Source organism: Equus quagga, chromosome 9 (genome assembly GCF_021613505.1).
Source record: "Equus quagga isolate Etosha38 chromosome 9, UCLA_HA_Equagga_1.0, whole genome shotgun sequence".
NCBI classification, from domain to species: Eukaryota; Metazoa; Chordata; class Mammalia; order Perissodactyla; family Equidae; genus Equus; species Equus quagga.
The window spans coordinates 64,740,811-64,753,262 of record NC_060275.1 but is presented as its reverse complement, the minus strand read 5'-3'; the positions used below and the strand labels follow the sequence as shown (position 1 = coordinate 64,753,262).

General features: G+C 55.2%; 1 protein-coding gene across 2 annotated transcripts in view; it reads left to right on the top strand.

Annotated features, from left to right (window-relative positions):
* NOTCH3 (notch receptor 3) overlaps window positions 1-11,866 on the top strand; it is a 31,567-nt gene extending 19,701 nt beyond the window's left edge. For both annotated transcript variants that reach the window (XM_046672449.1, XM_046672450.1), the window contains 8 exons: window positions 587-741; window positions 834-1,056; window positions 2,022-2,106; window positions 4,242-4,404; window positions 5,498-5,802; window positions 6,091-6,238; window positions 8,709-8,806; window positions 9,807-11,866. In XM_046672449.1, coding sequence (XP_046528405.1) covers window positions 587-741; window positions 834-1,056; window positions 2,022-2,106; window positions 4,242-4,404; window positions 5,498-5,802; window positions 6,091-6,238; window positions 8,709-8,806; window positions 9,807-10,826 — 2,197 coding nt within the window. In that variant the 3' untranslated portion in view covers window positions 10,827-11,866. The remainder of the gene's footprint in view (window positions 1-586; window positions 742-833; window positions 1,057-2,021; window positions 2,107-4,241; window positions 4,405-5,497; window positions 5,803-6,090; window positions 6,239-8,708; window positions 8,807-9,806) is intronic.
* The last annotated feature ends 586 nt before the right edge of the window (window positions 11,867-12,452 follow it).

Below are 12,452 nucleotides of genomic sequence, written 5' to 3'. Positions count from 1 at the left end.
GATCCAGATATATGCAATGTATTGAAGGGGATGCTCTCAGGAGAGAGGGAATGAGGGAAGCAGGATGGACGGGGAGAAACTAAGGCAGGAGATAGTGTCAACTGGGGTCTGGCCTCAGCCCGATCCCTCTGAGGGCTCTGCAGCGTGAATAGCCACTCAGTGTCCCACCGTGAGACAGAAGGGCCAGGTTTGTACACCCCATATCAGCCTGTCACTGGCTGAGGGCTGCCCTGAGAGATGTCACTCCCGAGTGAGAGGATCCCCGTTTCACTGAGGCCAGTTGTCTGGAGAAGGGGCAGCTGTCAGCTGTTAGAAGCCAACGCTCACAGCAGGTGGGAGGTGGATGCACCAGCCAGATAAAGGTGATCTGGGTGTGCACCAACGGTGTCCACTAGAGAGGCTGACACAAAACTATGCCTATCGGATTCATGGCTCCGCCGCAAGGCTGGTTTTGGGGATGTGCTGGGGCTGCATGCCAGATGGGAGGCAGGGGGGCCGGGTGGTGAGTGAGCCTGGCTGGGGAGGGGGATGGGGTCTGGTGCTGGGCTTGCGGCAAGTGCCCCGTCCATCCTGCCTGTCCCTGCAGCTCTGTGGTGATGCTGGAGATTGACAACCGGCTGTGCCTGCAGTCGCCAGAGAATGACCACTGCTTCCCTGACGCGCAGAGCGCGGCTGACTACCTGGGGGCGCTGTCGGCGGTGGAGCGCCTGGACTTCCCATACCCACTGCGAGCGGCGCGGGGTGAGGCCTGAGGGCCGGGCGAGCGGGGGGCTCCCGCAGTGGGGTGCGGCAGTGGATGGCCGCGGTTGAAGCCCCTGCTTCCTCTCCCCCAGGGGAGCCGCTGGAGCTGCCGCCGCCGCGGGTGCCACTGCTGCCGCTGCTGGCTGCGAGCGCCGTCTTCCTGTTGGTCATCCTCGTCCTGGGCGTCATGGTGGCCCGGCGCAAGCGGGAGCACAGCACCCTCTGGTTCCCCGAGGGCTTTGCGCTGCACAAGGAGGTGGCCGCTGGTCACAAGGGCCGGCGGGAGCCCGTGGGCCAGGATGCACTGGGCATGAAGTGAGGACCTGCCCTCTCCCTGTCCCCAACTGAGGGGCTCTGTGAACACTGGAGTCTGCCTGGAGCTGACTCTGGACCCACCTCACCCTGACTTCAGACTCCACCCTGACCCCCGTGTTCATCCCCTTGACCACTGACTGCCCCCATGATCCCTGGGGATCACCCCTGATTCGTTCCCTGATCCTATTTCCCATGTCCCAGTTCCCCTGACTCAGTCCCACCCTGACCCCAGCCTCACAGACTTCACCCTGACGCTCAGCATTTGTTCCCACGTGACTGCTGACCCCATGACCCATGACTGCACCCCAACCCCTCGGTGACCGCCCAACCCTATCCTCTATGACCCCCAGTACCACCTCTGGCTCTAACTCACTTTGATCTTTGATCTCACCTTTGACCCCCTTTCCCCTCCAACTCAGTGTCCATTCCCCATGATCCTCAATCCTTGGCCCTGGGCCTCACCTCCAGCTCTCTGACCTGTCCCTCAAGACCCTCAACCTTACCCTGGGTCTAACCCCTGAATTTACTCCTCTCCTGTGATCTCATGACCTCCTGACCCCTCAGCACGCTTACGCGATCCTGGCTGTATCTCTTACTTGTTTTTACGATAATTCCATCCTCCATGACCCCTGATGTGAGCCTTTATAACACCTGCTGAATGCCTGTGACCCTAATCTATCCGGTAGCTTGCTGCTCTGACCCCTGAACTCATTTCTGTCCCTTCCTGGATTCCACCTTAAGACCCCAGCCATCACCCATCATAACCGCTGACTATGCCTGTGACCTTGATCCCATCCCGCACCCCCTCATTGGACCCAGTGTCTCAACCCTGCCCCCTACGTCTACTGACCTAGGCTCCCAGGTCCCAACTCCAGAGCCCTCTGCTCTGACCCTGTCCAGATCCTCTCCCAGGCTGCATGTCTTCATTCTCTCCTCTCCCCTCCCCCTTCCCACTGTCTCCATAGGAACATGGCCAAGGGCGAGAGTCTGATGGGGGAGGTGGCTACAGATTGGATGGACACGGAGTGCCCGGAGGCCAAGCGACTGAAGGTGGTGCCCCCCTCCTTTGACCCCTGCCCTCAGGGTCCCAGTGGGCAGTGGGAGAACCCAGGGGAGTCTCGGCTCTTCCCAGCTCTGGAGAGCACCCACCCTGTCCTGCGCCTCTCTAACCAGGCCCCTGCTGCCAGGCCAGCCTGGGGGCTTCCTGGAGGGGGTCCCCTGGCCCCGATGGTGACTCTGCTTTCTCTCTCCTGGGTCCGACTTTGGCTTGCCCATCCTGGGAGTGTTCCCAGCTGGTCCCAAGCACCATTTCCTCTCTCGGGGCCACACCCATGCATGGGCTCTGTCTCCCGTCAGCTTGGGCTGCCATAACAAAATACCAGAGATGGCGGTGGCTTAAATAATAGACATTTATTTCTCCCAGTTCTGGAGGCTGGATGTCCAAGATCAGGGTGCTGGCAGGGCTGGTTCTGGGTGAGGGCTGTCTTCCTGGCTTGCAGATGGCCACCTTCCCACTGTGTCCTCACATGGCAGAGAGAGAACTCTGGGGTGTCCTCCTCTTCTTAGAAGGATGTCAGTTCTATTGAATCCAGGCTCCACCCTTATGACCTCATTTAACCTTAAAGGCCCCATCTCCACATACAGACATATGTGTGTTTAGGGGTTCAGCATAGGACTTCTTTTTTTCTTTTTAAAGATTTTATTTTTCCTTTTTCTCCCAAAGCCCCCCGGTACATAGTTGTATATTTTTAGTTGTGTGTCCTTCTAGTTGTGGCATGTGGGACGCCGCCTCAGCATGCCCTGATGAGCGGTGCCATGTCCATGCCCGGGATTCGAACTGGCGAAACCCTGGGCCGCTGAAGCAGAGTGCATAAACTTAACCACTCTGCCACAAGATGGGCCCCCAGCATAGGACTTCTGAGGGGCGATTCGTAACAGCCTCCTGCAAGCATGGCTTTGACACTTGCCCGATGTCCTGAAGGCACATGCAGCGTGGTCGCTCATCTCCCTGAGGACTCTATAAAGGAGCTGTTGATACCACCCCAGTTCCCAGCCGCCTGTCCCCTGCCTGTGTGTTAATGTTGGTGAAATGGACACATCTATTACGATTGACAGCTGAAGAAATCTGCTTACCCCAGGTTTTTCCTTTCTTGTCCCAAAGTGGGTATTAAGTAGACGACACAGTGTGTTTCTGATGGCATTTTAGCATCACAGATTGACAGTGTTGTCTGGATTTTGCCAATGCGAAGCTCAGAGCCCTAATGTGATTTGCCAAGGGTCGCGAGCTGCTAAGTGACATGTCAGCACTGGAACCTCATCACATGCTGCTCTGGCCACCTGGCCCTTTCTGGTTAGCTGTCTGTCACCTGGCTCGCCCCTTTCCTGGAATTCAGCTCCCCCACAGGGTTCTTAAGCTCAGGTCTGGCTTGATCAGGCTCTGTGTTTGGTGCTGGAAGGCTCTTAAATGCTCTGGCAGGCTAGTTAAGAATATTCTGTCCTGTTTCCATAGCATCACTCATGCCTTTCAGACTATGAGTCTGGAATTTATCCAGCTCCTGCTAGGGACCTGGGTGCTCAGCTTGCGAAGGTGAATCTACGCGTTCGTGTGTGGCTCTTTGGTTGTGATACCTCACGTTCGTGTTCATGGTACTGGGTGGGAGCCCCACGTGGTATCTGGGGCATCTCCCCGCTTCTCTCCTTCCCTCCCACCTGTTCACCCCTTCCCCAGATTAATCCTGATCCGTGAGGACCCTCCTGCTCCCACATTTCTTTATCTCGTGAGTTGTAGTTTCCAGAATACATCTTGTATTTCTTCTGTTAAATTTAATTCTAAAGATTTAATTCTTGATGCTGTTGTCAATAGACTTATCCTCTTAATTTCATTTTCAGTGTGTTTGTGTCTAGTGTGTAGACAGGTGTGTACTGACAGGTGCCATGCTGTGGGTTTCTGCCTGATCACCCACCTTGGGTTCCCAACCCCTCCCCGCTTCCAACCCAGAGTGGAATCCCGGTTCCTCCTCTATGAGTTCTCTGAGCGCTAGCACATCCATTTCCTGTTTCTTTATTATAAAAGAAGCAGGATGTTCATGGTTTCTCAGGCTGGGTTTGCATCTTCATGAGACAAATGTGTGGGGATGTAGAGCTGCCCCTCTAGCTGTCTCTCTCCTGGGTGCTTGTGCCACCAGGTGGAGGAGCCCAGCGTGGGGGCTGAGGATGCTGTGGATTGCCGCCAGTGGACTCAACACCACCTGGTTGCTGCTGACATCCGCGTGGCACCAGCCATGGCATTGACGCCACCGCAGGGTGACGCGGATGCTGATGGCATGGATGTCAATGTGCGTGGCCCAGGTCAGTGATGGCATCCCACCTCCCCCACCCCGGGATGTCCCTCAGCTGTCCTGCTCTTGAGAGGTTGCATCTGGGTCTGTGTTCTGGTGAGAGTTAGGTGTGTCCAGGTGTCCATCTGTGGGGGTATGTGTTAATCAGGGCTGTTGATTATACGTGATAATAGCCCAACTCAAACTAGCTTAAGTAAAGCAAGGGATTTATTGGCTCTTGTAACTGGAAGCGTCAGGCATGTTTGGATCCAGGACTCACCGCCTCTTGGCTCCAGCCCAGGCAGGCTTTCTGCAGGGGGCATGATGGCCAAAGGCAGGACCAGCCTTGCAAACCCTTTTCCCAGCTGCACCAGTAAAAATCCCAGGATAAGTTCTGATTGGATGGGCTGGGGTCACATGCCTGTCCCCGAACCAATCACTGTGGCCTGGGGGGGGTTCAGCTCTACCTCGGAGTTGAGGATGGAGGATGGGGCACAAGAGGCTCCTTCTGGGAACCCAGGCACAAGCTCAGGTGAGTGTAGCAGACCACATTGTCTGGATCCCCTTGGATCCGTCTTTGCTACATTTTAGGGTATTCCTCTCCCAGCTCCGTTTTGCTCTAATGGCCTGCACCTATGGGTCTCTTTTGAAGTTCCTCAGGCTGCCGGGGCTCAGGGGCCTGGGGTTTTGTGTCCCAGGGGTGGCTTTTAACCAATGGGTGTGGGAGTGTGGCAGGCACAGCTCCTTTGCTGGATGACAACTATGAGGTACCACTCAGCCTCGAGTCCCCCTTAGGATCAGGCTGAAATGACCTCCGGGAATCGGCATGCTTGTTTGACTTCCTCTCTCCCTTGTCCTTGGTCCCTTGCTGCCTAAGAGCCTGTCCGTGACACATCACATGCCCGCAAATCCTCATCCTGGGTTGGCATCTGGGTCACCTGACACTGACGTGTGTGTGTGTGTGTGTGTGTGTGCGTGTGCATGTGCATACCTGCAGACGGGAGGATTGGCCGCTCCCTCTGTGCCCTGTGTGTCCCACTTCCTCTTAGTGCAGTGCCCTCAGTAGTGTTCCCTGGAAGGGCCCCTGTGCCCGCCTCCCTGTGACATACCTGCATCCCCTGCAGATGGCTTCACCCCGCTAATGCTGGCCTCCTTCTGTGGGGGCGCCCTGGAGCCAATGCCGACTGAGGAGGACGAGGCAGAAGATACGTCAGCCAGCATCATCTCAGACCTGATCTGCCAGGGGGCCCAGCTCGGGGCACGCACTGACCGCACGGGAGAGACGGCCCTGCACTTGGCTGCCCGCTATGCCCGGGCTGATGCGGCCAAAAGGCTCCTGGATGCTGGGGCGGACACCAATGCCCAGGACCACTCGGGCCGCACCCCCCTGCACACGGCCGTCACTGCCGATGCCCAGGGTGTCTTCCAGGTGCGAGGGGCCTGCCCCTTTGGACTTCAGAGCTGGACAGGCATCAGACGGATGTGGGTTCGAGCTCTGGTTCTACCTTGCAGAGCTCCTTTTCTCATTTGTAAGGTGGGGATATATGGGAGCACAGTGTCTGCCAAGTAGCTGCTCCCTGAACCTCACTGATTCTAGGGGATGTGGGGGTGGGGATGTGCTCGTGGCCTCACTGATTCTAGGGGATGTGGGGGTGGGGATGTGCTCGTGGCCCCCCTGTTCCTGCCATGACTCCTGCCCTCCCCTCCTCTCCCCTAGATTCTTATCCGGAACCGCTCCACAGACCTGGATGCCCGCATGGCGGACGGCTCCACGGCACTGATCCTGGCGGCCCGCCTGGCGGTGGAGGGCATGGTGGAGGAGCTCATTGCCAGCCACGCTGATGTCAATGCCGTGGATGAGCTTGGTAAGCTGGGGGAGTCGGTGGGTGGGGGCTGAGAGGGTGTTGCCTGGGCTCTGAGCATCTTGTAGATGTGAACACACACCCACACCGATACCCAGTCACTGAGGCTCATGCACACATAGCAGTGCTTCAAAGCAGACTTACGCTCTTGTGCTTTTTTTTTTATGGTGGCCACTAGCCCAAAGGTGCCTCAGTGATTTAGAAAAAGGCGCCTTCTCCAAGATGCTTCATTTCCCTCCGCCTCATTAGAAGAACTCACTTTCCTGCCATCTGCTGGACAGCTGGTATAACGAGTTTGCAAATTGGCCAAATCTGTATATGATGGCGATTCCCTCTGTGGAGGTGGCTTGCTTGCACATGACCCGACCTGTGCATATTCACAGCAACCTGCCCTTGTGTCCAGAGGACCTCACACAACCGTAGATACGTAAACATCCTTTGGAGCAGGTGTTCTCAACCTCAGCACCACTGACACTTGGGGTTGGATCATTCTTTGTGCTGGGGGCCGTCCTGTGCAGTGTAGGACGTTAAGCAAGGTTCTTGGCCTTGATCCACTAGATGCCAGTAGCACCCCACTCCCCAGCTGTGACAACCACAATGTCCCAGACATTGCCAGTTGCCCCTGGGAGGGGTGTGTCAGACATGCTTCCCTTTGTGAGGATGGAAATATTCTCGGTCTGTGCTGTCCAAAATGGTGGCCCCTGGGGTAGCCATGTGTGGCAGCTGTTGAGCATTTGAAATGTGGTTGGGGTGTATGAAGAACTAAACATTTTATCTCATTTAGTTTTTTAACCTTTGTTTTGCTTGCTTTTGTTTTTTTTTTAAGCTTATTTAGATATAATTCATATACCATGGAATTCACCCATTCAAGGTATAAAATCCAATGGCTTTTAGTATAATCACATAGTTAGGCATGTGATCACAATAAATTTTAGAGCATCTTCATCGACTGAAAAAGAAACCCCTACCTCTCAGCTGTCGCCTCCCAATCCCCTCATCGTCCCAGCCTCTGGCAACCACTGTTGTACTTTCAGTCTCTATGGATCTGCCTATTCTGGATGTTTCATATAAATGGAATCATACAATATATGGTCTTTTTGGACTAGCTGCTTTCACCTAGCACAGTGTTTTGAAGGTTCACGAATGTTGTAGCATGTATCAGGACTTTTAATTTATTTTTAAATTTTTTTATGATTAAATAATATTCCATTGTATGGATACACTTTTGATTATTCTTCCATTGGTGGACATTTGGTTTTTTCCTACTTTTTGGCTGCTATGAACATATTTGTACAGGTTTTTGTGTGGACATATGTTTTCATATCTCTTGCGTATACTCCTAGGAGTGGAATTACTGGGGCGTACGCTAACTCTGTTTAACTTTTTGAGGAACCACCAGACTGTTTTCCAAAGTGACCACCTCATTTTACTTTCCCACCAGCAGTGTATGAGGATTCTCTACATCCTTGCCATTACTTGTTAGTGTCCATCTTTTTGTTATAGCCATCCTAGTGGGTGTGAAGTGGTATCTCATTGTGGTTTTGATTTGCATTTCCCTGGTGGCTAATTATGCAGAGCTTCTTTGCATGTGCTTAGTGGCCTCTTGCATATCTAACCTTGGGGAAACATCTATTCAGATTTTTTGCCCATTTTTAAAGTGAGTTACTTGTCTTTTTATTATTGAGTTATAAGTTTTTTTTTATATACTGTAGGTATAAGTCTCTTGTCAGATATATGGCTTATAAATATTTCTCCAATTTTGTAGGTTTTCTTTTCTTTTCTTGATGTAGGTTCGCTTTCTTGATGGTGTCCTGAGAAGCACAAAAGTTTTAATTTTGATGATGTCCAATTTATCTAAGTTTTTGTTGGCATATTGTAGTTTGTGTTTTCAGTGTCATATTTAAGAATTGTTCGTCTAATTTAATGTCATGAAGAGTTAGTCCTATGTTTTCATCTAAATGTTTTATAGTTTGAGCTTTTACATTTAGACTTTTGAATCATTTTGAATTATTTTTTGTGTATGGTGTGAGGTAGGGGTCCAACTTCATTCTTTTGCCTGTGGAGAGCCAGTTGTCTCAGTTTTGTTGAGAAAACTGTCCTTTCCCCATTGAATGGTCTTGGCACCTATTTTATTTAATTTTAATTTCTTAAATCTAAAGGGCCACACGTGACCGGTTGCTGCTGCATTGGACAGCATAGCTCTAGGTGCAGCCGAGTGAGGCTCACACTGGAGCCCTGTGTGTGCAGAGCCACGTCGCTGGTGTGTGTACACATGCACAGTGTCTCCCTTGGACAGAGAGCCATTTCACAGGGCTGCACGCCATCCCTGCCCCCCAACATAGGTGCTCAGATACGCAGGGCAGCTCTGTCTGCCCCTCCCCCCAGGCCATATCGTGGTACTTCCTGCCTCCCTGTCATGGGGGACCAGGACATGAGCCTGGGCCTGACCCTGACCTCTCCTGTCTCCCCCCAGGGAAATCAGCCTTACATTGGGCTGCAGCTGTCAACAATGTGGAGGCCACCTTGGCCCTGCTCAAAAATGGAGCCAACAAGGACATGCAGGATAGCAAGGTGAGCCCAAGCCCTTGGCCTACCTGGGGGACAGCCCTGACACAACCCCCAACAAGTGGCAGAGAGCAGGGTGGGCTAGGCTAGTGGGGGCATTCACCCTGTCTGCAGCCAGCTTTCACTGGTGGGATTTGGGCCCAAGAGCCTCCAACAGTAGATCGGGGGAGGAAGTGTGTGGCAGTTGCTGTGTGACCTTGGGCAAGTTGCTTAACTCCTCGGAACCTCAGTGTCCTCATCTGTGAAGTGTGGAAGCAACAGTACCCCATCTCATGCCTCTTCTGAGGATTCAATGAGATAAATCTTTTGTAAAGTGCTTAGCAGATTCTCAATAAAAGGTAACTCTTAGGATCCTTGTTTAAAAACCCTCACGAGGTGGTGTTCCTCTCTTCATTTTACAGATCGGAAAAGTGAGGCTCAGAGGGGTGCAGGGGTGGCTTCTGTCCTTACTTAAAATTTCTGTATTTTATTTGTTATGGTTTTATTTTGCATTAATCTTAACTTTAAAAAAAAACATTGCATTAAAATATCATTTATTTTGGAGTGGGCTTGGTGGCCTAGTGGTTCAGTTCGTGCGTTCTGCTTTGGCAGCCCGGGCTTTGCAAGTTCGGATCCTGGGCACAGACCTAGCACCACTTGTCAAGCCATGCTGTGACAGTGTCCCACGTAAAATGGACGAAGATTGGCACAGACGTTAGCTCAGGGCCGATCTTCCTCACACACATACTCACACGCAATCATTTATTCTGATGACTGAGGTTCTTGACACCCCGTTGAATTTTGTGCCTCACTCTCCTCACCCTAGGCCTGGCCTTGGGGACTGGCCCTTGGTAGGTACTTGATGAATAGCGTTGGAAGGAGACACCTTGCTCAGAGCTGGGATTTGAACCCAGGTCTGTCGGGCTGGAGAGGTCCAGCTCTTGCTCTCTGGCTTCTCTGGAAGCCGGGGGCCTTGCGAGCGTCGGCTCCTGGGACCCTGACGTCTTGTGGGTTCTGGGCCCCCCAGGAGGAGACCCCGCTGTTCCTGGCCGCCCGGGAGGGCAGCTACGAGGCTGCCAAGCTGCTGCTGGACCACTTCGCCAACCGGGAGATCACCGACCACCTGGACAGGCTGCCGCGCGACGTGGCGCAGGAGCGGCTGCACCAGGACATCGTGCGCCTGCTGGACCAGCCCGCGGGGCCGCGCAGCCCGCCCGGCCCGCCCGGCCTCGGGCCCCTGCTCTGCCCGCCGGGGGCCTTCCTCCCGGGCCTCAAGGCGGCGCCCGCGGCCGCCAAGAAGAGCCGCAGGCCGCCGGGGAAGGCGGCGCTGGGGCCGCAGGGCGCGCGCGGCCGGGGCAAGAAGCTGACGCTGGCCTGCCCGGGCCCGCTGGCCGAGAGCTCCGTCACGCTCTCGCCCGTGGACTCGCTGGACTCGCCGCGGCCCTTCGGGGGGCCCCCTGCGTCCCCCGGCGCCTTCGCCCTCGAGGCGCCCTACGCCGCGGCCCCCGCGGCCGTGCCGCTCGGGGGCGCGGGTCGCACGGGCCTCGGGCGCCAGCCCCCCGCGGGCTGCGTGCTCAGCCTGGGGCTGCTGAACCCGGTGGCCGTGCCCCTCGACTGGGCCCGGCTGCCCCCGCCCGCGCCGCCCGCGCCCTCGTTCCTGCTGCCGCTGGCGCCGGGGCCCCCGCTGCTGAGCCCCGGGACCCCCGTGTCCCCCCGCGAGCGGCCCCCGCCATACCTGGCGGCCCCGGGGCGCGGCGAGGAGTACCCAGCAGGCGGAGCCCACGGCAGCCCCCCCAAGGCCCGCTTCCTGCGGGTCCCCAGCGAGCACCCTTACCTGACCCCGTCCCCCGAGTCCCCCGAGCACTGGGCCAGCCCCTCACCTCCCGCCCTCTCGGACTGGTCCGACTCCACGCCCAGCCCGGCCGCCGCCCCCGGGTCCCTGCCCGCGCAGGCGCTGCCCCTGCCCGCGCCCGGCCCCCGGGCTCAGGCCCAGACCCAGCTGGGGCCCCAGCGGGAAGTCGCCCCCAAGAGGCAGGTGTTGGCCTGAGCCTCGTCTCAGTTCCTGGATTCTGGGGGACCAAGAGACACCCCGTCCTGACGTGCTCTCTCCCCTCTTTCCTTTCGGTCCTTTTCATCCTCCTCTCGCCACTCATCCTCCTGCACCCCACCCCCATTGGAGTGTGACCCAGATATGGCAGCAGCCTGGGGGGTCAGTCTTCCTTTATTTATAGGGTGTGCGGGCTGACCCCCACCCTCTGGGTCTTGTGATGGATCTGACACCTCCTCTTGGCTCCCTTCTCTTCCCCCACTGCCCCCAATTCTCTCTTCCCTGCTTCCTTTCTTGCCTCCTGGCCTCTCTCCTCACGCTCTGACACGAGTGATTATTATTATTTTTTTTTTACATTTTGTATAGAAACAAATTCATTTAAACAAACTTATTATTATTATTTTTTACAAAATATATATATGGAGATGCTCCCTCCTCCCTGCCAGCCCCCCAGTGCCCCCGTGGGGCTGAGTCTGTGGGCCCATTCGGCCAAGCTGGATCCTGTGTACCGAGTACACAGGCATGACCGGGATCCCGTGTACCGAGTACACGGCCCTGGTATGTACCAAGTAGGCACCCTTGGGCGCACCCTCTCGGGCCAGGGCTGGGGCAAGACTTGGGAGCTCCTCTCCACCCCCCTCCCTCACTTCACTGCATTCCAGATAGAACTTGTTCTATAGCTGTGCTGGGGAAGGGCCCTTCTAGCCCAGAGGGCCTGCCCCCAGGCCCCCCAACCCCAGAACCTGGGCCACTTCCCTTTGGGAACTAGGGGGGCGGTGGTGGGAATGTGAGGACCAGGGGAGATGTGTGTGTTCCACTTTGTCCCCCTGTAAATACAGGACTGCAGGAAGGGAAGGAGCTGCCCGGTGGCCCCCTCCTCCTGGTGCTCCCCTGCCCAGCCCCACAGCAGAATAGAAGTATTTTTAGGCTATTTTGTAATATGGCTTCTGGTCACCATCCCCTGTATAGCTGAATTCCTAGGCTTGCATTGTACAGCCCCAACTCCTCACACCACGTAATAAAAGGATAGTTAACACTCAGTATCACTGGTCTGTGTCCGGGTAAGGTTGGGGCTGGTAGTGGCGGGGCTGCCAGTCTCCCCAAGGCTAACTCGAGCTCCCGTCCTGGAGCTCATGCTCATGCTTCCTCCTTTGGGAGATGTCTCCACTGATGGGATCGGGGTAGCCACCTCATATAAGATGAACTAATCAGATTCCCTTGCTTGAGAAAATTGTTTAATGGCAATGCTAAGAGAGCCATCAGCAGTGGAGCTTTTAAGGTCACTGGCAGGTTACAAATATGAGTGGCCAGGGTCGGGTGGTGGGTCCTGATGAGCAAACAGAGAGCAGCAGAATGGAGCTAATATGCAGGGGGAATCAGCGATGAGAACACAAATGGCTCCAGAGGGTTGGAGGGAGTATTTCAGTTCTAGATGGAGCATCAATTCCAGTTAATTGAGCATCCTGGGGCCATCCACAGGTATTTATAAGTTGCCTTCTAAGTGCCTGGTGCTGGTTCTGCATGGATCTCACTTCTACTTCGTGCTCCCTTGGGTTCTGGAGACAGTGCTGCACCTATGTAATGGATACTCCTTTACGTATACCAGCCTGGCTGGGTTTCTACTGC